The sequence below is a fragment of the Hippocampus zosterae genome, chromosome 8 (assembly GCF_025434085.1).
Source record: "Hippocampus zosterae strain Florida chromosome 8, ASM2543408v3, whole genome shotgun sequence".
Taxonomy (NCBI): Eukaryota; Metazoa; Chordata; class Actinopteri; order Syngnathiformes; family Syngnathidae; genus Hippocampus; species Hippocampus zosterae.
The window spans coordinates 3,063,432-3,091,391 of record NC_067458.1 but is presented as its reverse complement, the minus strand read 5'-3'; the positions used below and the strand labels follow the sequence as shown (position 1 = coordinate 3,091,391).

At 44.0% G+C, this 27,960-nt stretch overlaps 1 protein-coding gene and 1 long non-coding RNA gene across 2 annotated transcripts in view; one reads left to right on the top strand and one right to left on the bottom strand.

The window, feature by feature from the left end:
* Window positions 1–27,960, top strand: part of LOC127605754 (uncharacterized) — a 90,785-nt gene that overhangs the window by 57,078 nt on the left and 5,747 nt on the right. The gene's annotated exons all lie outside the window — the stretch shown is intronic.
* Window positions 131–21,815, bottom strand: rfc4 (replication factor C (activator 1) 4). Its single transcript, XM_052073527.1, has 11 exons — window positions 21,584–21,815; window positions 18,294–18,413; window positions 18,030–18,108; window positions 13,027–13,106; window positions 12,801–12,923; window positions 12,517–12,660; window positions 12,322–12,442; window positions 9,494–9,619; window positions 3,167–3,247; window positions 2,980–3,093; window positions 131–561 (listed from the first exon to the last, which is right to left on the bottom strand). The coding sequence occupies exons 2-11, from the start codon at window positions 18,407–18,409 to the stop codon at window positions 466–468; spliced, it is 1,080 nt and encodes a 359-aa protein (XP_051929487.1). The 5' UTR covers window positions 18,410–18,413; window positions 21,584–21,815; the 3' UTR covers window positions 131–465.

Here is a 27,960-nt window from a genome sequence, read left to right as displayed (position 1 = left end):
GTTAAGAATGAGAATATACAATTATTATACAGACATCAGTTGTCATAGTTTACTGGTTTTAATATAACAAAACAGACCTGTTTCAACTGTTCAGCCTGAACTGCATCGAAAACACTGCTTGGAGAGTTAATAGTTTGAACCTTGACTTAATTTTTATTAGCTTCATTTGTTTTTTTTCCCCCAAATCATAACAATTCTGTATGATCAGCTGCCTCCTCTAAACACTGAAAACAAAAATTGTACTTTTCAAATTAATTAAGCGTGAACATTAACGATTGTAGCTTGTCCAATCAAAGAAAGGGACATCATTGGACAGTTTGGTATTGAATGAGCATCACATCACACAAATACTACTGTCAAGTATCTGTGGAATTCAATCAGGCCACTCTTCTGACATAGCTGAATGGAATTTGACGCTTGCTTGGTCTTGCTTTGTGAATGTTTCTGCTTGGTAGTGTGACATTTTCAGTTGTTCTGGGGTGCTTGCGGGACAATTGCTGAACACAGACTGAGCAGCTGCAAATATTCATCGGCACCATCAGACAGGCATTTGTCCACCACCTGAAATGCACCAAACAATGTACAAATTACAGCTGATAATGCAACCCAATTCATTTCTGGTCGAAATCCGATTTGGTCAATAACAGAGACGTTCGAAAACCGAGGTTTGACTGTGTGTGTGTACTAAATATATATATACTAGAGCTGTCAGTTTAGCGCGTTTTTATTGGCATTAATTTAAATGAATTTTAACGGGATAAAATTTTTTCTCGCGAGATTAACGCGGCGCACCTCTCAAGCGGATGTTACGTTGCTCTATAAATACACCAGAACAAAACAACAAGCGCGCTGCAGAAGTCCACGCCCATGTCTGTTTTGCCAGCCACGGCAGCACGAGACACCGAAAACGGATACTTAAAGAGTTTATGAATGGAAAGATTACTTTTAAAAAGTTGCCCGATTGCTCCACTGACAAGACCAAAGTTATCTGTTCTCTCTGTATCATACAGGTATACGATGTATGCCACTGACACGATAGTTACTTGTTTGGAACTATTTTGTGTGGAAGTTTACAGTGTTCTGCGTCCATATAAATAGAGCGGGTGGAGCTTCTCTGTTTGTCTGACAGTGGTAGCGACCTAGCGAAAATAAAACGTCTCCAGTGTTGTCATCGAACCAAGTGTAGTAATTCGAAATGAGGTCTACATAAAAACTGTAGAAAGACTTCCACACAAGAAGGACCAACACGATCATCATAGCCTGACTGTGTTAGGGGGAGTGACCCCCCCCCCCCTTTCAGAATGGTTTGCCCCAGCAGCACGGGGGAAGTGCGTGGGCTTTTTTGTACGGCGGGCAGTTTTGAATACAGCAGCACATAATGAACACTGGTGTCCGGTGTCTCGTTATTCTTAAACAAACATACAGAAACAGACTGCTGTGTTCAAAGTAAACTTGAGAAAAATGAAGTATGCAACCATGGTTTAAATCTACTACAGGCTGAATACTAGTTTACCTTAGATATGCACTTTATAATGTTATATTGCTCTGTTTTGATTTTATAAAAAAAAGCTGTTAAAGCAGCTGTTGTATGACAAAATATTGTTTTCACTGTTGTTGATGGACAGTAATATTGTGTGAGAGATTATGTGTGAATAACTGCTCCAAGTGAAAAATGTTCATGTAAAATTGAAAATTGAAATTGTTTTTTCAGTAAATATTTGCATTTGACACATAGAAAACTGATTCATGATTCCATGTTGATGAGAGCATTAAAATGGGGGAAAAATAGGACAAAAAAATGTAAAAGGAAATTCAGAAACGATAAAAAAATGTGTGAGTAATCACGATTAATTTTTTAGTCCATTTGAGTTAATTATGACAGTTGCATTTTTAATTAGATTAAATATTTTAATCGTTTGACAGCTCTAATATATATAGCGAGAGAGAGAGAGAGAGTGCTGTCAGGCGATTCAAAATTTAGTGAGATTAATTATCTATGATCTGTAATTAATTGATATAATTAATCAATATTTTAATTTAATCTAAAAAGTGCTAAGAAAAGCCTTATTTTCATTTTTAATTACATTATTGATGCAGATCAAAAGAAAAAAAGCGGCATTATAAACGTTTTCATTGTTTGTAAACAGACTTGGAACAGATGCAGTCCTATTCATTCTGCTTGCTGCTGCTGTAGTTGAGACGAGTCCCAAGTCCTACCTGCATACCTTTAGTTTCGACCACCAGGGTGAATATCACCGTTTTGTTTATTTTGTAAATCTCCAAATAATTACAAAATAAAAATAGAACATCAGGTCCATAAAAAGTGCTTAGCTGGACATATCAAAAACAGTGAGAACATTTTTCTGAGCAATGCAAGTACTCAGCACTGAACTTGTTTCAGATACTAAAAGATCAATAATAGACCCTTAAATCACAGTGCTGTAAATTAGCACTTTAGAAATAACACCGTTCATTATGAGAAAATAAAGTGCTGAAATAAACATCAACCACTTCTGGTAGGCTACTGAGGACACAGCAACTATGCTGACTTCATGCCTCGTACGCGGAGTGTTCTCCTCGTTTGGCAAAGAGCTTTGCTTTAGCTCGCTATATTGCTAACGCTTTCGGTGCTAACGTTAGCCGTGGCTGCACTCGCGACTGGGTGCTTTGCATTAATATGGGAGGCTATACTTGAGCTGCTTTGGTGGTCAGCAAACTCTTTACTTTTTGAATAAATCGGTTTTCGAACAGCCATCTGGAACGGATTATGGTTGAAAACCGAGGTATGACTGTGTATATACAGACACACACACATACGCACACCGACTACTCAATCGGCTACCCTGTGACCTTGGGTATCATATTTTGTGCCATATAATTGTGGCAAAGTGTTGACTATCAAATTCCTTGCATCTGCACAAAAGCTAATGTTTACTCGTTTAGCAAGACAAATAAGAAATGCATCTCTTCACTTCCTACCGCCATTTTTTCAGTGATGACTGACTTGTGCTCATCACTCAAGTCCTGTTCAATGATGCAGTCATGAAGTTGACTCAGGATCTGTGTGGCTGCATAGCCTTCATTCACCATGCTCTGACGAAGAAAAGTTTTGACATGAGAAGATGTGAAGTGAGGCCTTGGATGACTATCATATTTTACAACCTACCCTAACTGCAAACTCTTGTTTCTCAAAACTTCCTTTCAAGCAGACCTGAAGCAAATCATTGATCATCTTGGTTGGAACCACCTGCAATGGAGTCCGACAATATTTGCATTAAATTTTTGTTTGCTTTGGTTGGAGTTTACAGTGCTTTGTGAATCCAAAAGACCACCAACTCATGTCAGGTTTAAGCATCAGATGCCTTAACTACCGGTAGTTATTTCACACTATTTTGAACCCAACCAGCCATTTTCAGACCGTTTTTTTACCCTAACTCTTGAAAAACATAAGTGCATAGCTGGGATTGAATCTGTAGAGTCTAAAAAGACAGTTTTTTTGTTTCTGTCATATTTAATACTAATAAAGTCCCAATTTCATTATGATTTGCAGCTGATCCAGTGTCAGTTGAAAAAAGAATGTTTTTTATTAATTTTATTAACATTACATGTCACAAAGTAACAAAATAATCCAAAGGTAAAAGTGGGACTGTATCTTAGTTTTATATGACACAACGTTACCTTATGTTACAACAGTGCTGTCACTATCATTTTGCATTCCAACAAAAGAATCATACAATTCGTGGTTGAGGTGTTTCCACACCAACTTTGGCTGGTGCAGTCCTAACCAAGCCTTGTTGTCTGAACTGATAAGCCTTCCTACATGAGAGTACATGAATCATCATCGAAAACAAACAGAGCAGTCCTGGCGCCCTGAAGGTTAATGACACGCATAGTGGTCATTGTTAACTTAGCCATTAAGCAATTCTTAAGATTAATGCTAATAATTGCTTGAAAATGTCCCTGCATTTACCCGGCCAACAGTTTGCACTGGCTTGTGTCCCCTGTAGGGCTTCACTGATAACAGGGATGAAAATAAAAACATTTAAATGACTAAATAAAGCTGATCTTTTGCAATACGACTTGATTCTTCAAGAAAGCCAAGGAGAGCACATTTCCCCCTATGATTGACTGTAGTGAGCAACACAGTAAGGTAATTAATTGCTTATCAAATCTGCCTCAAAGGTTATGGATTCGAATCTGTACTTGGACCTTTCTGTGCAGAGGTCGTATGTTTTCCCACGTGCTTGAATTGGTTTTGGTTGGCTTTCCTCTAAATCATCCATCCATCCATTTTCTGATCCGCTTTTCCTCACAATGGTCGCGGGGCGTGCTGGAGCCTATCCCAGGTGTCTTTGGGCAGTAGGCGGGGGACACCCTGAACTGGTTGCCAGCCAATCGCAGGAAGGACATACGTAGCGCTCACACTCTTACCTTGGGACAATTTAGTGTTCCATTAACATGCCACGTATGTTTTGAAATGTGGGAGGAAACCGGAGTACCCGGCCAAAACCCACGCAGGCACAAGGAAAACACGCAAACTCCACACACGAAGGCCGTAGTCGGAGTCGAACCCTGCAACTTTGCACTGTGAGGCGGACGTGACAACCAGTCATTCACTGTTCCGCCCTCCTCTCAATCATCAAAATAAAAATAATTTTAAAGAAAGAGTTTAACCTTTTTTACATTTTAGCTAACTATGTTTTTCATTTGAACATGCTAAGAATGCTAAAACATTGCCTGTTAAAGGTTTTATGATGATGATAATAATAGTTTCACCATGAAAAATTATTTCTTTGACTTCCTATGGCAAAGTGTGTATTCCACATCAAGCAGTCGATAAATGTTCATCTTTTTGTTAAAGTGTGATGACCCTTCCTCATGGTAGCAACAGTAAAGTGTGTAACATTGATGTGTGACTCTGAAAATTATTATTGGTGGTCCTAACGGGGTAGGACTAGATAGGTTTTTTTACTTCTTCCTACTCCCTTGAACATAATAACTGTGTTGAATGAAGACTGACTTCTTTCTTTTTACTATTTTATCTACCTTATTTTCTGTCAAATTATTACAGTGCATGTTTTATGTTCAATAAACAAACAAACAATACTCTGGTAAGTTTTGGGCTGTCTAAAAACGGCACTATAGCTCTAAAAGTGATTTTAGTGCAACGCACAAATGAACTGAATGAATGAATTAAAGATAGTCATGGCACAAAAAATTGAGGGAATTCCCCTGGGCTCGGCGATCGGAAGAGGCCTCCCGTTGCTACTCCCACAAGGATCGCGTTGTTAAACGCCCGGTCGTTGACGAACAAGACCCAATTCTGAGGGAGTATTTCCTTTCCAATGACTTGGATTTCCTGTGTCTGACAGAGACTTGGGCAGGTACTGGTGAGTACAACGCTTTACTTAAATTGTTGCCACCTGACTGTGCATTCCTGGATACTCCGAGGACCTCAGGCCGCGGTGGAGGAACGGTATCTTTAAGAACAATTTCAAATGTAAATGGTGCACATTCACCACATCAACCACCAGCTTTGAAGCAACCTTTTTTGAAGTCGGTCGTGTTTTCCGGGTGCTCTGCGCTGTCATTACCATACTCCGAAATACAACAAAGACTTTTTCAGCGATTTTTCAACCTTTCTTGTGGAAATCAGGCTGAGATATGATCATATCCTCCTAAGGATATATCCCTGATTTTAATATCAGAGATGGAATTTTTCCGCTTATTCCGGACTTTTTTTTTTACAAGTAACGTTTGCAAGCATCCATTTTGAATCCCGTTTTTTATCGCGAAGCATTAGTTTGTCGTTACTTCCTATATGGGCTAAAACCAAAGTCTTACTTGTTGTGATTGGTCGTTATATTGGCAAATGCAAATCAGAACCAATCCGTGTTCGCTTCCTAAACCCCTTTCTTGCGAATGCCAAATGTTATCGAGACTCACGACGAAACTTGAGTGCGTCAGATAGATGCGGATCTGAAAAACTTGTTTCAATGGAACTGGTTGGATATAAAGCTGACAGTGTCCCCAGTAGGAAACAGTAAATCTTTGAAGTCAAGATGGCGCCCTATTAGGAAGTCGTCAGCAAGTGCTCTCATGAGCCTGGCTTTTTTTTTTGTTGTTTTTGTGTTTGTTTTGTCACTTTGTGTTTGTTGTTACGTCGTGTGGACCTGATGTGGACTTTTTTCAGCATTTTTTGGCCTCGGCATTCAACAAGGAGGAGACTGTGCTTGGTGATGGCGCCTTCTTGGCAGCATGGGTATAGCAACACTGTTTTAGACTGGGAGGAATGTCGGCGCCATTTGACATTCGTTGCGCTTGTGTCTTGAGCCTGTAATGGCCAGCATTTTTCACAGCCCCGCTTTGTTCAGCGGAGAGAACGGTGCTGTTGAACGGTCTGCGGCTGGATGGATGTAAGTCTTGAGGAGCCGACGATGAGAAGAAAGGAGCGTTAGCGCGGAGCGCCGATGCGAATTTGGAACTGGGAGTCGCGGCTTGAAATTGAAATGGATTTCCATGGGACAGGAGAAGTGAGCCAATCTCTTTTTTCATCAATGGATGCTACAGCTTCGTGTTTGGTTTCAAAACTTAGCTTGTAGCAGACGTGTGCACATTTTCAGCATGACGTCTCTGATCCACTGGTGAAAGGACACTTTGATTCTCTCCTCTTTCATCTCAAAGTGCCTCAGAAAACAAAGCGTGTGACGGAAAAGTGGTTAGGACTGCACAACTCTCATCTATAACTGCTTCAGACAACAAAGTGTATGCAGAAAATTGGTGAAGATTGCATGCCTGTCTGTGTTCAATATGTTGTGTTTTGTTATTTTGACTTCAAAATGGCGCCGCAAGAGTGGCTGCCTTTCCAGCAGCTCCTATATTTTGTTGTTCTACTTCTTCCTTTCATAACTTTGCTGCTGTGAATTGGTAATTTCTCCATTGCGATTGCAATAAAGGTTTTCTTATCTTATCTTAAAGAGGAACCATTGTCTGTGCTTGTGTCAAATTTCGTGAAAAAGCTCAATGTCACAGGTAAAGCTCTGTGTACAGTGTGTGACGATGTCATTCTATACGGATCGAGAGGATGGAAAGCTTTACAGAGTCACGCAACCTCAGTGAAACACCGAAAACAGACATTTCTACTGAAAAGTAACTTCATATTGGTGCTCACCAGGAACACAACAGCAAAATTGCACAAATTTTTACTTGAAAGAATAGTGAACAATCTTGGGATTTTTTTTCTGTTCAAGTTTCAAATAGTGTGTAAATTGAATATCGTATTTTCACGACTATAAGGCGCCATTAAAAGTCTTAAATTTTCTCCTAAATGGCCCGGACGCCTTATAATGCAGAGCGTCGAGTGTATGCCAAAGCCTGACTGAAAGCACCTCTGGCCGACACGCTGTTTATATAGAGAAAAAGCGGAGTGAGTGACGACAGGCATGCGGAAGTCCGCCAATGAGCGAAGGGTGGACGTGTAAGAGGACGCTAAAGGCACGTCCCTAACAGGTACCAGTCGCCAATGAGTGAAGGGTGGGCGTGTAAGAGGACGCTAAAGGCACGCCCCTCTCAGGTACCAGTCGCCAATGAGTGAAGGGTGGGCATGTAAGAGGACGCTAAAGGCACGCCCTTAGCAGGTACCAGTCGCCCATGATTGAAAGATGAGCGTGTAAGAGGTGAAGAGAAAAACGTGAGTACATTGTAAAATGGCTAAATAAAGTACAACCGAACTCAGTTTTGTGCCAAACATCTACCAAGCCTTATTCTTTCATCAATGTTGTTAGAGCCCAAGATTTTGGGGGTTTAGAAACACAGTCAGCAGGTAGTTCATCAATATAACCTCTCAAAACATGGTTCAAATTTGCCCCTATTCAAACAATTCCCCTGCTGCTTTATCAGTTATCCATGATGCAATATTCTTAAAGAAATCCGGGTTATCCTCTCGTGGAACGTATAAATTAATTGAAGTAAATATAATGCCGACTATTCTGTCAATTTCCATTACTATTCTCCATTTTTTAATCACTGAAACTCCTTTCGTGACAGAATGAATCAAGCAGCCTAACTGAAGATATCCATCCATCCTCTAACTGGAGATAATTGCAAAAAAAAAAAGAAAAAAAAGAAAAATGGCCCAATTCAAAACTCAGGACAAAAAGAACATATATAACTGAGAAGATACTAAACGACCAATTACAGAACAATGTAGGCTTCCACATACCACACTGGATCAGTCTAGTCTGCCTGGAAGAAATCAAAACCTGATGGCACAAAATTTCTTGAATTTCAATGAAAAGAAGACACTTTGTCACATCCCGGCTCGATTACTGCAATGCCCCTTACTTTGGAGTCAGCCAGTCCTCCATTAAGCACCTCCAGTTGGTCCAGAATGCCGCTGCTCGCCTCTTGACTGGTACTCGTAAGAGGGAGCACATAACTCCTACTCTGGCATCCCTTCACTGGCTCCCCATACATTTTAGAGTTATTTTCAAGATCCTCTTATTAGTTTTCAAATCTCTAAATGACCTCGCGGCACCTTACCTCTCTGAGCTCATCCGCCCCTACACACCCGCCTCAGGTCTGTGGACCAGACATTATTAGAAGTACCAAGGACTAAACTGAGTCTCAGAGGGGATCGAGCCTTTTTTGTTACTGGTCCCTCTCTCTGGAATGACCTCCCACTGAACATTCGGCAAGCCTCCTCGCTGCCCATCTTTAAAACCCGCCTCAAAACTCATTTGTATTCTTTGGCATTTGACTCAGCATGACTTAGATTTGTTCTTGGTTTTGCTGTTCAGTGCTTTCTACCGTCTTTGTTACCGATTTGCTTTACTGTTTGTTGTATATGTTAATTGCTCCATGTACAGCACTTTGTATGCAGCGATGGCTGTTTGAAAGTGCTCTATAAACACAGTTGAATTGAGAAAAATGCGGTACGTGGTTAAACGATTGGTCGATGAGGCGTCATATGCCGCGTTGACACAATAACACACTGTCAAGTCAAGTCAAGTCGATACTGCCACTGAATACTGACACCTGCTGGACTTGAAAAAAAATCGTGCAGGCAACCCACTTAACAGACTGAACAGACACAGATATTATGACCTATCGTGTATAAACAAGATCATTAAAGTCTTTGCATTCATGCTGTATTATTCCAAATCTGTCATGAATGTGAACATGTATCACAATGTGAAAATCCAAGTGAAAATTATGTGAATGAGGATGCCTGTGAACTTTTTGTCTTTACAATTTTTAATTAAAAAAATTATTCTCCAATGTTTTAAAATTAAGTTTGTTGCATTTCTTTCAAGCAATTGCTCCTGCTGTGTAGAACAGACACTCACTTGGCATGATGATGCTGTCGTACACAAGAACTCTGGCTAACAAGAAGAGGTTGGGACAAAATAATTTACGTCCACAAATCATTGTGGACTGAAACACTTACATTGAGCCATCACAAGAGCAAACCGAGCTAAAAATCTGATTTTACCCCAGCTATTTCGATGACGTCAAGTTCTGTAATCTCATTGTTGACATTGAGGCGTGCAGCACTCTGAAGGAAGGTGATGGCTTTCCGCAGGTCTCCCTCTGACACCTTCACCAGTGCTAATATACTCTTGATGGGAAAGACGCATTAAAAAAAGAAAAAAAAACATTAGACCACAGCACAGGCAACCTGAAAACATTTGTCACAATTTAAATCAAGGGGCTCCAACTCAAATTATGTCAGAGCAATGGGAGATTGTAATTACTGGGTATTGATTAATGCTGGGGTGGCCAACCCGCGGCTCACGAGCCGCATGCGGCTCTTTGGCTGGTTCAATGCGGCTCCCGGGCTTTCACATGACAAGCGCCGAAAAGGCCTCGGCGGTGGCGTTTCTATTTAAGTAATAGCGCGAAATACACAGAACTAACTATGTTAGCCTATCATCAATCCCGTTACTTGGTTAACATACAGGACAACCAATCAGATGACAACATAATCACCGCTCGTGCGCAAAGAACGGTATTCAGCGCAAAGCGCTAAGCTAGTCAGCTTTAAAGGTAGAGGTCTATTCCGCTCATGTTCGATGATGTTCCGGCTGTCGCTCATCTCGGCATGCGTGCTTGCGCATGCGCACGTGTGTGTGGTTGGGCGCCCGCGTGTGTGCCTGCATGCATGTGTATATGCTTGCACGTGCGTGATCGGGCCCTAATGAATGAAATGAGCGAGGCAGCAACTGACCCGAAAGCTAAGATCATGGCGAGAATGAAAGTTGGGCAACCTAGAAACCGATTACAACGGCTATGTAAAGTACCATCTGAAAGTCTCATGAAAAGTGTGAATGCAGCACTGAGGGCGATCCCGACCGTAACGATCACAGAAACCAATGTGCTGATATACGCTTCAGCATCAGTGATCCTAGAGACTCTTGGCTATAAGAGCAACCATGGAAGCCATAAGATACGTTACCCACCATGGAAAAGACGGTTGGAGGCTAAGATCAAGGCAGCTCGGAAAAATGTGAGTCAATTGACGGAGGCCCAGAGAGGTGTGATGAAAAGGCTGATATCCGAGAGGTACATCCAGATAACCATACCTGAAGCACTCGAAGCTGCCAAACAAAGGCTCCAACCCTTGTCCAGTCGCCTAAAGCGGTACACGAAAGAGATTGAGGCCAGACAAATAAACAGGCTGTTCGCAACACAACCTGCGAAAGTGTACGCTCAGTGGCAGGGTCCTAACAACAGAGCTGACCCACCAAGACTGGAAATTGAAAGTTACTGGAAAGGCATATGGGAGAAGGAGGTTGCACATAACAGCAGTGCACAATGGCTGGTGACCCTGAGAGAGGAGCACAGCAACCTCCCTGAACAGAACCCAGTTACCATAACAGTGGCAGACATACAGGAAAGAGTCTCAGATATGAAGAACTGGACAGCACCAGGCCCGGACATGGTCCACACCTACTGGCTAAAAAAACTCACAGCACTCCATGAGCGCCTAGCAGCACAAATGAACCAGCTGCTGAGGGATGGGACTCACCCAGAATGGCTAACCGAAAGGGCGAACGATCCTGATCATGAAGGATCCCTCGAAGGGTGCGGTCCCATTCAACTATCGGCCAATAACCTGTCTCTCCACAACATGGAAGCTCATGTCAGGCATCATTGCGGCTAAGATAAGTGGACACATGGATCAATACATGAGCGAAGCACAGAAGGGCATTGGTAGAGATACCAGAGGAGCCAAACATCAGCTCCTGGTTGACAGAACAGTTGCACAAGACTGCAGGTCCCGACGTACCAACCTGTGCACAGCCTGGATTGATTGCAAGAAAGCCTATGACTAGATGCCACATAAATGGATCACTGAATGCTTGGAGTTGTATAAGGTGAACAGGACCCCAAGAGCCTTTGTTGCGAACTCGATGAGGATGTGGAAAACCACACTTGAAGCCAATGGCAAGCCACTTACCCAAGTGTCCATCAAATGTGGCATATACCAAGGTGATGCACTCTCCCCACTGCTGTTCTGCATAGGACTGAAGCCCCGAAGGCAAATAATCACCAAGACAGGCTATGGATACCACCTCAGAAATGGAGCTACAATCAGTCACCTCCTCTACATGGATGACATAAAGCTGTATGCTAAGAGCGAAAGGGACATAGACTCCCTGATTCACACGACCATGATCTACAGCAGCGACATTGGGATGTCATTCGGGCTTGAGAAATGTAGTCGGATGGTGACTAAGAGAGGAAAGGTAGTCCGCACTGAAGGGCTCTCACTCCCTGGTTGAGGGAGTGAGAGTAACTCGTGTAACGTTCATTGTGAGAAGGCGTGATTGTGGTGATTTACACAAATCTGTTTTTTTTTGTTATTACTGCATAGTGTATTAGCCCCTAATAACGGGCTCATAAAATAGTTTCAGATTTCGAACAAATCGCTTTTCGAACAGCCTGCTGGAACGGATCATGTATGACTCAATTTACAATTTTTTGGACCATTAGGACGGAGCCAGTCACATTTTGTTACAGTGCATGGCTTGTGCACATACTGTAAGTGAGGGGCATGATTTTGGTCAGCAACTCTGGAGGCAGGGCAGGACCAATGAAGTGAAGCCGCATTCCAAATCTTGCGAGCAGTTTTCAAACAGCCAAATCCCTCTTTAATATAATAGCATCCAATGGTGTGCTTAATTACATAACCGTGTGTAACTGTTTTCTCCCTGAGGATTTATTTTCAATTATGTGTAACAGGTCAAAGCAAAAGTTAACATGCAATAAGAAAGATAAATTCATTACAGGTTGCTCAGCTTGCATTGGCACTATTACCTCGATTGTGTATTTGAGTTTCTCCTTCTCACAGATCTCTAGCAGGCGCTTTTCTTGTACCTGGTCAGCAAGGGGGTTAAAACGAAACTTGGAACATCTGGACGTTAAGGGCTCAATGATCCTACAGAATACACAGGTAAACACATAAAAATGGATTTTGCGTTTTTGTTTCACTGTGGTAACGTGTGTGCTCACCTGCTGATGTAATTACAAATGAGACAGAAACGTGTGGTGCGGGACTCCTTTTCCATTGTCCTTCTGAGCGCAGCCTGAGCTGGTGCAGTCATGGAGTCAGCTTCATCCAGGATGATGATCTTAAAAGGAGGACATGGCTTCCCTCTACAAAGGCAGCACACATCAGGCTTGTTGAACTTTACAGGGAAAGGCAATCTCAAATAATTGTTGAGAAGAAGGTCAATAAGATGGTTTGTTTTTTTAATTTACACTCAGGATGTGAGAAATTATGAAATCATCCTCACTCTGCTGACCGAGTCCCTGTAACAGTGAGCTGAGCAAAGTTTTTGACCTTCTCCCTGATGACCTGAATGCCCCTTTCATCTGAAGCATTGAGCTCAAGCACCCTCTGCTTGTATAGCTCTGGGCTGGATGAAGGAGAGAGAAGACAGATCAGGATAAAAATGCCAGTCAATACAAAATAGTTGGTTCCTAGTTTACCGCTTTAAGCAAGAATAATGTCGCACTCACCCATAAAGTTCTCTCGCAGCAGCTAATATGGTAGAGGTCTTTCCTGTTCCAGGTGGACCATAGAAGAGCAAGTTTGGAAGCTAAAATTTGCAACACAAGCATAATGGGCATATTGGTGTACAATTTTGAAGTGTACAACTCTTCAGAGCTACAGCATACACATTCATAAGCTGGTGTGTGAGGCAGAGAATTTCCGACTGGATATAGTCGGACTTGCCTCCACACACAGCCTGGGTTCTGGTACCAGTTCTCTCGAGAGGGGTTGGACTCTCTTCCACTCTGGAGTTGCTCACGGTGAGAGGCGCAGAGCAGGTGTGGGCATACTCATTGCCCCCCGGCTCAGTGCCTGTACATTGGGGTTCACACCGGTAGACGAGAGGGTTGCCTCCCTCCGCCTTCGAGTGGGTGGACGGGTCCTGACTGTTGTTTGTGCATATGCACCAAACAGCAGCTCAGTATACCCACCCTTTATGGAGTCCTTGGAGGATGTGCTGGAGAGTAGTCCTGCTGGGGACTCCCTTGTTCTACTGGGGGACTTCAATGCTCACGTGGGCAATGACAGTGAGACCTGGAGGGGCGTGATTGGGAGGAACGGCCCCCCCGATCAGAACTCGATTGGTGTTTTTGTTGTGTTGTGTTCTGTGCTCGCCACGGATTGTCCATAACAAACACCTTGTTCAAACATAAGGGTGTCCATATGTGCACTTGGCACCAGGACACCCTAGGCCGCAGTTCGATGATCGACTTTGTAGTTGTATCATCGGATTTGCGGCCGCATGTTCTGGACCCTCGGGTGAAGAGAGGGGCTGAGCTGTCAACTGATCACCACCTGGTGGTGAGTAGGCTCCGATGGTGGGGGAAGATGCCGGTCCGTCCTGGCAGACCCAAACGTATTGTGAGGGTTTGTTGGGAGCGTCTGGCGGAATCCCCTGTCAGAAGGAGTTTCAACTCCCACCTCCGACAGAGCTTTTCCCATGTTCCGGGGGAGGCGGGGGACATTGAGCCCGAGTGGACCATGTTCCGTGCCTCTATTGTTGAGGCGGCCAATCTGAGTTGTGGCCGTAAGGTGGTTGGTGCCTGTCGTAGCGGCAACCCCCGTACTCGCTGGTGGACACCAGCAGTAAGGGATGCCGTCAAGCTGAAGGAGGAGTCCTATCGAGCCTTTATGGCCTGTGGGACCCCAAAGGCAGCTGACGGGTATTGACTGGCCAAGTGGAACGCAGCTTCGGTGGTCGCCGAGGCAAAAACCCGAGCGTGGGAAGAGTTTGGTGAGGCCATGGAAACCGACTTCCGGACGGGTTCGAGGAAATTCTGGTCCACCATACGACGTCTCAGGAGGGGGAAGCAGTGCACCACTAACACTGTGTACAGTGGGGGCTCTGAGTCAAGCCGCTTCTCCTCCACATCGAGAGGAGCCAGATGAGGTGGCTTGGGCATCTGATTCGGATGCCTCCTGAACGCCTCCCTGGTGAGGTGTTCCGGGCATGTCCCACCGCGAGGTCGTTACCGGGGAGAGTTACCAGGGAGCCAGAGGAGGTGCACCGGTCTGTGCTGGCCGAAGGCCGCAAACCCCGCTCTTAGACGGAGGATAGGATCCCCAGCCGAGGCAGGGTTCGCGAGAGCATCAACCAGGGACCGGCTGTCGCAGATCAGCTTGGCCGAGAACGACTCGTGCCGGTTGGTGTCGAGCCAGGTGACAGCCTCCGCCATGGCTGCCAGTTCAGCTTGGAAGGAACTGCTCCGGCGCCCGTTGCCGCGTGCCATCGGTGAATGACTGTATCACTGCGCAGTACCACCCGCGTGGACCCGTCAGTGTAGACCTCCAGGTCCGTTTCTCCAACCGCGGCGATAGCAACCAGGGCACCAGCAAGCTGTTCGTCCATGGAGTAAGTCTTTGTCACAGCAGTCATGGCCACCAGTGGTGGCGGAGCGCGGTCCCAGGGAGGAAGGGCAGGTCTAGGAGCACCCATCTCATGCTCATCCAGAAGTCCTAGCCGGGACAGGGCCGGTGTGACCTCGCCACGCCAATCGCATCTTCTTCAGGAGGCCATTTCTCCACACGGTGTCATACACCAGGCTGTAGTCGAAAAAGGTTGCCACGGTGCGCTCTCTCGAAGTAGACTGGAAACAGTCGCTGACGAACTGAGACAGGCGCAGGCACTGCTCCGTCGTAGAGCGGCCCTGTCGAAAGACATTCTGCCAGGGGCTCAAGAGTCCCCGTCCTTCCAGCCACCACGAAAGCCGATTGACAATCATACGTTCGAGAGTTTTACCGACTGTCGAGGTGAGGGCGATCGGTCGGTAGCTGGCCACTGACTGCAGATCCTTGCCCTTCTTCAGGATTGGGATTAGGACGGTGGTGCGCCAGGTCTGCGAGCATCAGCCTGTATGGCAGCTGTGGTTTAGGATGTTGTGCAGCCATTGCTCGCCAGTGGGGGGCAGGTGCCGTCGGAGGTCAGGTTCGACTTCATCCGGGCCCGCCGCCTTTGAGTGATTTCACAGCTGCTAGTAGTTCTTCGCGGGTGAAGTCCTGTTCGAGGTCGTCCCGTGCTTCACGTCGACGACGTTGAAGCTCCTTGCGAAGTTCACGCCGTACTTGTCGCGTCTCCCGGTCACTCTTGCACCGGCTCGTGGCAGCGTACGCTTGCACGAACGCACTTGCCTTCGCCGCATCCCCGACATATTCGCGGCCATTGTACACCAGGGTCCGGCCGGTCTCGGATGTGCGGGAGCCGTTAAGACCCCGGATCACCTCCCAGGTCTTCTGAGCGTAATGGTGGCCACTTCCGCCAGGTGGGACCGCCATGCTGATTGTTTGAGGCTGCGGGTAAGGTTCGCAACTTCCCACGATTTTTGAAGCCAGGCCTCTCGGTTATCGGTTATGTTGCGACGGAGGCGGTTGCGTTCCTGGTTGAGAGTCTTCAGCTAGACGGCCATCCAGGGGACGGCCTTCTCGCGGATGACCTTCGCCGGGACCGCCTTGTCGGAAGCCTCACGTAGGGCCGCCGTAAACAGATCTAGCCGATGGGGGATCGAGAACTTGTCGCCAGTCTGCAGCAGCTTCTCTTCCACCAGAGAGCGAAAGAGGCTCGCCGTAAGTTCCGCCGTAAAAGTCTCAATGCATGTTCGATCTGTGTCTTCTGTCTCCACCGGATGAGGATTGGCAAGTGGTCTGAGCTCAACTCGTGTAAGGGCTCCCATCGGAAGGATTCTGCTGCATCTACATTAACGATGGTGACATCAGGGGCGCTTAGACCGCAGCCTTGCTCAAAACGGGCAGATCTGGTAGGGGTGCCATCATTGAGGGTCAGCCTGGCATGAGTCTCCAGCTATTGGTACAGCGCCACACCCCATTGCGTCTCCCTGGCGAAGGGATCCCAGGAGGCATGGTGTGCATTCAGGTCACCGCAGACAATGGAGGTCCCCGACACAAGGAGCTGGTCTCGAGTTTCTCGTGTTCCTTCTTTCTGTTGTTTCCATCACTTAGGACCGCTACATCCACTACAACGGCTTTCCTCTGCCCTTTATCTATGATCACGATATCTGGTTGGTTCTCCATTACCATCTTGTCAGTCTGGATCTGGAAGTCCCACAGGATCTTCACTCTGTCGTTCTCTACCACCTTCGGAGGTGTTTCCCATTTTGACCTTGGGGTTTCCAGTCTATACTACGCACAGATGTTTCGGTAAACTATATATATATATATTAAGGGTGTGGAAAATAATCGATATTAATCAATACATCGATGCGCACGTGCGCGATCCGAGTGCATCGGCTCATTCACTGGGTACGACGCGATTGACGGGTGAAATCGCGATTCATCACGATGCATTGATGGGTATCGGTAAAATCCGATTCAAGCGCCGTTTTATTCATGTTAAACGTCACATATCTGCCCTTTCCTAGGCGCAATGAATGCACCATCATTGCTTTGCGTTTTGTGTTGAATACGGACGGTAGCCGTGCGTCACATACATTCCAGTACACAACTAGCGAAACATTATGGAAGTTAGCGCAAGCAGCAGCAAGGAAACTACTATATTTAATGCAGCCGCAACATTCAAATCTTATGTTTGGAAATACTACGGCTTCGAAAAGAAAGACGGAAAGAGCTCGTGCACGTTTTGGAACCCAGGTATAAAATACCAGACAGGTCTGTGTTCACTTACAAACATATTCCCGATGTGTACAACAAAGTGAGAAGTGAGATTACTGTGTCGCTGAACAGTGCGCAAAGAGTTGCACTTACAGTGGATGGGTGGACATCTTGCGCTATATATATATATATATATATATATATATATATATATATATATATTATATTTCATATAAGACACTCAGTGAGAATAGTCTGTGTTTACACTATAGCAACAGCTGTGAGTCTCAGGTGCCAAATTGTTTACATTTTCTTTGCGCAAAACCCAATTGTGAAAGGGCTTAAATAAGTTGTTTTACAAGTTCTACTGTTTATAAGGAATAAAGTGGTATCCTTTTTGTAATACCATACTGAATTCAATCTTTTTAAAAGCTTTTTTTCTTTGCTTATTTGCATCATGTTTAATTGCACAATATCGCAACAAATTGCATTGTATCGGATCGGATCGCATTGATTTGAATTTAATGCGTATCGAATCGTATCACATCGTGACGACGGTGAAACGTATCGCAACGTATCGCCAGAAAATTCCATGTATCGTTTAAGTATCGCATCGCTGGCAGTGGCTCGAGATGTGTATCGAATCGTCCTCAGTGCTGAGATTCACATCCCATATATATATACATACACACACATATATATATACATATATATATATATATATATATATAGGTATAAATTCTGCTTTGGACCCATAAAGGCTGGCACTGCAATGGCTATAAAATATACAGCGCAAACAGCATTGGACGTCATTTGAATTTTTTTTTTCTGATCAGCACCACAATATCCTTTTCCCAAGTATGTGAGGCTTAGCAGTGACTGTATCATGATGAAAGACTAAACTTACATCTGCTCCTTCCAGTGATTTCTTGAGTACTGCTGTGGCTTCTTCCTGAAAGGCGACTTCGTCAACGCATTTCGGTCTACTATGATAAAATGGAGAGCCAGAAAATATCCATGAAGCATTCTGCATACTGCTGTTAAAACATTCGGAACACTGTTCCAAAAATCTACTGTTCCAGAAGATTGAGACATGAGCCTGTGGTTGCTTCAAGGTAAATAAGAGGAAGATACTCTACTTTACAAATTTAATTATGTCGTTGATGCTTACTATTTTTCAACCCAGGGAATAAGCTTGGCTTTCTTCTTCATGCTGGAACCTGAAGCACACTTGTCCTTCAGGGGTCGAGTTGTATGAACAGTTGTTCCTTTCAAAAATGCTTGCATGATTCTGTGTTACATACAAAAGGAGGTTCAAATTACAAAAGGAAAAGATGAGAGCATTCACTAAGTATGAGCAATAACAAACTTTGTGAACAACAGTTCGTAAATGCTCACATTTCCTAAAAATACACTTGCAGTAAAAAGAACTAGGGGTTCAATGATACTTGTACTGTATCTGTGTCGAATTGTTCAATGCAGTGGTTATGGATTGGTCACACATTGCATCAAGTAATACCCTTTTTTTTCCATCAGTGGCCGTGCAAAAACCGTAGCCTGTTTCAGGAGCTTCTGACCCCAACCTTGTCATGCCCAGAACAGTGATTGTTACAGACATTGAACAAATAAAACTTATGGGTCAAATTCAAGCCGATGCAGAGCTGGTGTCCCACCTTCATTGATCACGATACAATCATCATTTTTATCATTCCTTAAATCGAACAAATAACATGACAAGATTTACCTGTCATATGCCTGAAAATAAAAAAAATCTCTCTCTCACACACACACACACACACACACACACACACTGTGATCCCTCACTTATCAAGGTTAATCGGGGGCGAAGGAGGGTTTGCTCCCCCCTAGGAATTTTCGTGTATGTGGGTACCAGCATGTTTAAAATATTAAATTATATAAATCATATTATACATAACAAATTTGAGACAAAGATGACAGCAGTACGTGTATTTACTTTATCTTTAAATATAAAATTATGGCAGACATAGCGGCTGACCTCAACCGTGTTCACGCACTCCCTTCACGGAAGCGCCGCCACACTGTGGCAAACGTAGCGAGGTCAGCTCGTAAAGCTAAAACGGGAACTAAGACACACTTGGATCGCTGCTCGTTCCTGAATGCATGGAATTACTCAGTCGTGGCGCGCCCTAGACCCCGCCGACTCGTGCTTGACAACAGGCGTTGGGGTTAATATTTTTAAGTTTTGGCAAAATCTCACGATTTTTGCCAAAGTTTTGGAATTAAAAATGGAAGCTTTTGTGTGTGGGTCTTCAAGTGCTTCAAGCCATCAACTTCAAAGCGCTCTTTCAAGTCCAATTCAAGCCAGGTTGCAGCAGCTGCACGGGCAAAGGCAGAGGCTGCACGCTAAAGAGCTGAATACGCTAAACTTAAAATTGACATGAAGTTGAACGAACCCGGGTTGAAGCAACATTGCGCTTCACTCAAGTGGCGTCGCTACAAAGCCACCAGGGCATGAAAATTTGGAACATATTGAAATTGCAATGAAGTGAATGAGATGAATTGTTATACTCCCAAAAACGTGGGAGTAGTAAGATTAATATTAATAATAATCATCATCATCATCATCATGTTTTGGAATAATGTGTGAAGGCCTGAGCCTTCACACAATAACTGAAAAAACTCACCTCTTTTGCCTGCGACTGCTTGTTGCAACCAAACTTGTTAAAAATGTTTTGCAAATATATTTTCAGTCACTGTCAATGTTTACATCATACCAAACTACAGTATACCAATTGAGATAACTCTACATCAGCAAATATGATCATGCTGTACTTCCCCAGAAAAGGTGGTGACAAAATCCATCTCTACCAGAGCAAAAGTTAGTGTCGAGCCCTGCAGTTACTGATTTGCTTTGATGTAGAACGTCATTGTTGGCTGGAATATTTGGAGTTGAAAGGTGGAAAAAATGTATTTCGTTTTCCAAAAATCATAACAAACCAGGGATTTGAAAGAAGGCGATCGATGAAGAAAACTGTCCACCTCTTTTTCACCACTTGCTGTTGAGGCACACACATCAATGTTGGTTAACATTCCGGAGAGAGAGCGTCACATTCAAACGCAGATGTGCTTTTGCTTCCATTGTCCTCTTAATGCTGATTTGAGAGGCCTTTTTTATGTCACATCAGATCTTACTGAAAGTACTGTGGTTGGATACCTGGAGTGGCCTAGTGTTCTGAAGACCTGATCTGGTTGCGGAATATAGAATATTCATTTTCATTCATTCTTTCAGCATTGATGCAGAGTTAACATTAACTTTGCGTTCTATCTCAATTTCAGAACGTTTCTCTGTGCTATTCTGAGACCATTCTCGTTCTCCCTGCGTGAACTCGTCGTTGGCTGACCGCTGATAATTTATTTTACGGTATAATACAAACCATATAAACACAAACCACTGACGTGCTGGAATGAGTTGGACATCTTTTATTTTGAAGGTGGCCAAAGCCGCTTGCTCGCGGCCGATAACCGTAATGCACAGTATGAACAATCGCTGTGCCGTATATGACTTGATTTAAATTTAGCGAGTGGAGGCTCGCCTGACCGCAGTGAAAGACGTGAATGTTCCTGAGAACCCTGATATGGGGATTATGGTTTAGGTTAGGCTGGTAATGACGATAACATACCATTTTTAGCAGGGGTGCCCAAACTTTTTGGATCGAAGATCTACTTTTTGATCAACTAACCTCACGGGATCTACCCTTACCGGCGCGCGCACGCACACACACACACAAATTTAAGATTTACCTGCTTTATTTTATTTTTTAAATATTTTTTTAGTGAAAATGAGACTGATTAGTGTGCAGTGTATATTAACACAAAAATATATTACTAACATGTACAAAGACACACAAATGGTTGTTTGTTTTTTTTTCTTCTCGACACTCCTCGGATCTACTTGGGACCTGTCTTAGATCTACCGGTAGATCCGGATCTACCTAATGGGCACCCCTGATTTTGAGTAACAAAACAAGATGGTAAACTTTGTGTACAGAGACAGAAGAGAGTAAAGCTAGGCAGGAATCACTCGAAGTGCTTGACAAACGGCAAAACTACCGATTCCCGCTCAGCAGCCTACAATTTACGCTAAAACAAGCTATTTAACAACCTACTGTAATCATGGTAAGATAATTGATTCAGGACAGGTCAAGAATTCTTCGCTCAGGCGACTAACTGATCAAAATGACGCCAGCAGCAAGTCGGCCGGGGGCAAAAACAACCATCGCCATGAAAATAAAAGACATTTTCCTTTTTGGTTTGAAACAATGTATTTAAAATTACACTCTCTTGCCTTCACTAACTCTCCTTGTCATCAAGAATAGTATAATATAACTGAAACTGGAACGGTCACCAAAAAAACCATGCCTGTAGCTTACAATGAATAATCATGAGCCTCACGTTTCATACGCGCTCAAACTCGCTTACCTGTTAACCACGAAGCGCAAACTCAGTCTTCAGTTTGAATTAGTCCAACGGCGTGTATTTATCTAACGTATGTAATGGATAAATGAGTAGCGAATCTTATTCGGCTTCAGACTGGATGCTGTTTACGTGGGGAAGACCACGATATTTCCCGCCCTGCAGGACAAACTTCCGCTGACGAGTTTCTACAGACAAATAAAATGTTCCGAATTCCGGATGATGTCGAAGGGACCGATCTGCAGCCACGGACATATGTTCCATTCAAGGAAGGTGGAAAATTGGAACGATCCCACTCGGACTATCCCAGTTTCGACCTCAAAGCGTTCGAGGAGATTGTAAACAATAAAGATGGATGAATCCTATCTCAAAGCGTTCGAGGAGATTGTAAACAATAAAGATGGATGAATCCTATAAAGTTCTTGTTGTTCTGGTTCATCACAAATGACATAACTTCATGCAGGGAGATAACGGGCTATCTTCATGCAGTCAATACAAATCACGTCTCTAAGTTTTTTACAGCTGCAGCTGTTGTGAAAGTATGATATAAATAATAAAGTAACGTATTGTTTGTAGTTTATTTTGAATTTCTAAATCACAGTTGTCAAACTCAGATATGGCCTGCCACATCATTTTATGCGGCCCACAAAAGCAAATTAAACATGGCAACTTCCATGATGCTTGCTCGCTACCAAAATGTAAAATTCTCTTTTGTCATAAATAAGAGATATATTGTAAGCCTTTTCTTGTAACCAACCCACTCATTACAGTAACTTAAAAAATAGTTGAATAAACCGTTATTATTCATTCATTCATTCATCTTCCGAACTGCTTCATCCTCACTAGGGTCACGGGGGTGCTGGAGCCTATCCCAGCTGTCTTCGGGCAGTAGGCGGGGGACACCCCGAATTGGTAGCCAGCCAATCGCAGGGCACACAGAGACGAACAACCATGCACGCCCACACTCACACCTAGGGACAATTTTGAGTGATCAATCAGCCTGCCACGCATGTTTTTGAAATGTGGGAGGAAACCGGAGTACCTGGAGAAAACCCACGCAGGCCCGGGGAGAACATGCAAACTCCACACAGGGAGGCCGGAGCCGGAATTGAACCCGGTACCTCTGCACTGTGAAGTCGACGTGCTAAGCACTGGACTACCGGGCCGCCCGACCGTTATTATTGACTTTTTAAATTTGGTTTCGGTCATAACGGGCCTCTAAGGGAAACGGTAACTAAAATGTGGCCCATAACAAAAATGTGTTTCACACTCCTGATCTAAATCAGTGTAGTGCACTGAGACTGCATGGTGATCATTTGTCCGCCTTTCAACCTAAGTCAGCTGTTATATGACTCCAGTACCCCAGTACAGCAGTGGTTCCCAACCGCCGGCCAGTTAAGACAAGTACATACTGTTTGCGGACCAGCAACAATTTCTTCTTTCTTTTTTAATTGACAGTTTTAAAGCACTGCTACTGACAACAAAGATAATTCTATAGTAATTTTAGATCTGGTTATTATTGTTTTGGTAATGTCCCTGTTACACAGCCATTCCAACCTGTTGTTATACCACCCGTCCACAAGGTGTCGCGGGAACTCTATGGTTGATTTGCTACACCAGTAAGCCTGTAACACGTTCTTGGTGCTGCTGGAGTAAAACTACTTCCAAGCACATAAACGGACTGGTTTCTTCCTATCAAAACTACATGGTGTCAGAATTGGGATGCTGCAAAAGTCTGCAGGGTCCATGAAGACAGTCTGTGCTGGTGGTGAGCAAAAAGAATGACATTTTACCTCCGTGAAAAAGCAGTAATGGCGGGCGGATTTCGGCGGTCTGATCCTCTCATCTTTGAAGGCAATGTTGCTGAGAACTGGCGTAAGTTCGAGCACGAATATGATATATTCATAGTCGCAGCACACAGTGACAAAAATGCCAAAACAAAGGCCTACATACTCCTCAATCTGGTGGGACCAGAGGCCATTGAAAGAGAGTGATCGTTCACATATGCCCCAGCAGTTGTCAGACCAAGGCGTGGAAATAATCACAGCAGTGTCACGGGAAGATCCGACATGTTTGAAAAGGAAGTTCAAAGAAATATGCAACCCAGAAACAAATATCATAATGGAGAGGCACAGTTTCAACGTGAGACAACAAAAGCCAGGGAAAACGATTGAAGTGTGCATTTGTCAAATAAACAAGCTCACTGACCAACATAGCAAAGTGCTAGCTGCTCCAAAACACGTGGCATCGACAAGTGTGGACACTGTACAAATAAAGCGCAGCCACACATTTAAAAAGACTCACAACGTCAAAAAGAAAAGACAAAATGTCGACGGAAATCTCAAATTGCAGAAATTGCGGTGGTTCACACGCAGCCAAACGTGACCAGTGCCCTGCTTTTGGACAACAATGTCACACATGCAAGACGCCAAATCACTTAAAGACCCAGTGCAGGTTCGCAAAAGCACACGCAAGAGGCAGACAAGTAAATCAAATATCAACTGATGATTCAGACATTCACTATCGAGCACTTAACACGAGAGGGCGAAAATAGTCACACAAAAAAGAAAGCTATTATTCTGTTGCAGTCGGATATAAGATGCTGAAGCTCAAAGTGGAGACGGATGCGAAGTGTAACGTGATTTCTCTGAACACCTGCAAGGACATATTTCAGTGTGAGAAAATACAGCCACAAGACAAGCAGATCAATCTAATCGCTTTTGGAGGAACAATCACTCTCAAATGTAAATTAGGAGAAAAGAACTATGACCTAATTTTCCAAGTTGTGAAAAAAAATGTGCAGTCTATCGTAGGACTCAAGGACAGTGTGCATATGAAACGAGTTAGTTTCAGAAAGGAAGTTTTTCACATTGATGTGATTCAAAATTAAAGCTTTGAGGAGAAAGTATTTAAAGAGTACAAAGATCTATTCAAAGATGAGCTTGGGGAATTACCAGTGACTTACTCGATGAAGCTCGCATCTGATGCAGTTCCAGTCATCAACTCCCCATGACGCATTCCAGTGCCAATGCAACAAAAGGTGAAAAGTGAACTCCAAAGAAGGCAAAAACTTGGTGTGATTGAACCAGTTGACGAACCTACTGAATGGTTGTTGAACATGGTAGCGACTCATAAGAAAGAGTTTGACGATGTACGTCTATGCATTGACCAGAGGGATTTAAACAAGTCGTTAATGAGACCACACCATCCCATGCGTACAGTTGAAGAGGTTGCAGCATAAATGCCTGAGGCAACCATATTTTCTGTCCTGGACGCGAAGAGTTCATTTTGGCAAATAAAGCTAGATCATGCCTCATCCCTGCTCACAACATTTGCCACACCTTTTGGTCGATTTAAATTTCTGAAAATTCCATTTGGGATCAACACAGCTTCTGAAGTTTTTCAAAAGGCCATTGAACAAATGTTTACAGGTTATCCATGTGCAGTGATTGTCGATGATATCCTCATTGGAGGAAAAGGGATTAAAGAGCATGACCGCAACCTCAGGAAAGTCCTAGATCGTGCAAGACAAGTCAAACTCAGGCTAAATCCCAAGAAATGCAAATTCAGACTGAAAGAATTGGGTTATGTTGGACATGTTTTCACAAACAAAGGACTGTAAGCTGACCCATCGAAAATTGCGGCGATCAATGACATGCCCCCACCTGAAGACAAGGTTTCTCTCCAGCGGTTCCTAGGAATGATTAACTATCGAGGGAAGTTCATTCCAAACTTGAGTGAACTGTCAGCGCCACTGCACCAGCTGCTTCACAAAGACATTGTATGGAGCTGGACACATCATCAACAAGAGGCGTTCATCAGACTCAAAGCAGGCATCACAAGCCCACCAGTGCTTCAGTACTATGACATGAAGAAGGCAGTGACCCTCACCTGCGATACATCTCAGTACGGCCTGGGGGCTGCAAATCTATAAGATGACAAACCAGTCGCCTACGCATCACGTACTTTGACAGAGACGGAGGAGAAATACCGGTAAGTGCAGATCGAGAAAGAGCTTCTCGCTGTTGTGTTTGTGTGTTACAAGTTCTATGATTTTATCTATGGAAAACCAATGGTGATTGAAACCGACCACCAACCATTGGTCACCATCCACAACAAGCCCTTTCCCACGATCCCAGCGCATTTACAAAGAATGATGCTCAGACTACAGAAGATCAACCGAACACTCGTTTACAAGAAGGGTAATGTTGGATTTATTATTGTTTAGTAATCATACATTCACGTATTATTCGGTTGATTCTCGTGTCGTCATTTTATGCTCGCAATGAAGAATGCTTCTGCCTGTCAGTATAGTTTGATTTTGCTTGCAAAGAAGAACGCTTATGCTTGCAATCATTAGTTGGCTTTGCCTGCAATGAAGAACGCTTATGCTCTCAATAAAGATATATCCTTTATTATTTACTCACATCTATAATCATTATATATTCTTCATTATGTGCTCACTTTTGCTTGCTGTACTGTGTGAGAAGTTAGGGTCGCAACCACCTTTTCGAGGACGTGGCTGGGAAGAGATAACTGTTAAGACTAAACAGCGAGCAAGGCTGAACCGTGAATGGAGACATCAACACCAGCTGCAACGGGATGTTTATGTCTATTTGCACACATGTACGTAAATTGCACTCACATACACACACATAGTCAAACAAGTTCAGTGTGTGTTCAACAGCCCCCACCCTTTAGGTTGGACACACCTATGTAGTAGCTTTTCCCAATAAATGAGGAGGTGAAGGGGGAGATCGTTAGGGTTACGTGTGGAGAACTGAAACCGAACGCTTCTCCTCGTTCCCTCCTGGTACCAGAATCGAGTCTCCTGTCTCCTCCTTTTGGTTATTCTTGAGTGTCAATTTGGACCGACCTGACAGGTAAACATCTCTACATTGCGGACACACTTTTTTGCACCCCAAGGCTGAACACTCCCTCATCAAAAGAGGAGCAGCGCGATTTTGAAGTCATGACGCTTCAACTCATTTCACCCAAACATCTACAAGAGCTGGCAGGACACACAAAGACCGACCCAGTTCTTCAGACACTGACGCGCTACATCCCACAAGGTTGGCCCACACGGGTAAGCTGTGTAACCGAAGCAATCAAACCATTCTTTAGCTTTTGAGAAGAACTGACTGTTGAAAACGAGGTTGTTATGAAAAACAACAGATCCGTTGTTCCAGCTGTTCTCCAGGAAGTGTACTTACAGGAACTACACAAAGGGCATCCAGGCATGGAGTCTTTGAAAAGAAGGGCAAGAGACACTGTTTTCTGGCTCACAATCAACTCTGACATGGAGGACCAAGTAAAGTCATGCAGTGTTTGCAACAGCCTCAAGCCTCACCAACAAAAGCAACCACTGAAACTTCACAAAGTTCCAGATCTATCATGGTCCACCACGGCTACAGACTAGTGATGGGTCCAGCGACACTGATGCGTTGACGCATGCGCCGGGCTCACGGAGCAAACCAGGTGTCGGGGCATGTGCTGCTTCATTACGTCACATGATTGACACGTGAACTGCCCCGGCGCAGTTTAGACTGCATCGGCTGCGTCGACACAGTCCAGGCTGCGCCACTTAGTCCAGGGGGCGTCGACTCAGTGCAGGGGGCGTTGATGCAACAAAAGCCCGCAGTGTATCTAAGGAAGTGTGTCTGGCGACACGATGCCGACTGCCGAAACAAGCCAGACCTCACCCTCGCTCGAATAAAAATATATGTTTGGGCAATACGGAAAACACACTGATTATCAAAAAAAATGTGTCCGTCTGACTTCGAGCATCATGCCGGCTGTCATATAATAGGCTATTATTAAGAGAAGTGCTTTATGAACGTTTGTACTGTACGTCATACATATCTGACAATCATTACATCGGCTAGGCTAGCTTAGCTGATGTCGTAGTTCAAAGCTTAATATGTGGCGTGGGTTGAGTCGGCGCCGCAAGTACGTGCTCGTGCTCGTGCTCGCGCGCGCACAGCAGTGAGCAACAGACTATCGACTGCTGAGACGCGCTTCACTCGAGGGACGTTGCTACAGTACGTGCATATTATGGAGCAGCTTCCGGACAAACACAAGTTGTCCGCCGTGTAGAGCCATTTTGATCTATGGTATTTATTAAAATCTCCTTGTCGCACCAAGTGCCTTTCGGATTTTTGACATGTCTTATTCCATCGTGTGTGTGTGTTCTCCACAGCAGGGGAAATAACATGCAAGAAATGCAACAGACTGAAATTTAAAACACTGGAGCATCTTATTTTTCTAAATCAAAATTTGTGAAGACAAAGCCCACAAGCATCCTCATTCACATGATTTTCACATTATTGAAACACGTTGAATGATACAATATGAATGCATGGATGTGAATGATATTGTCAATA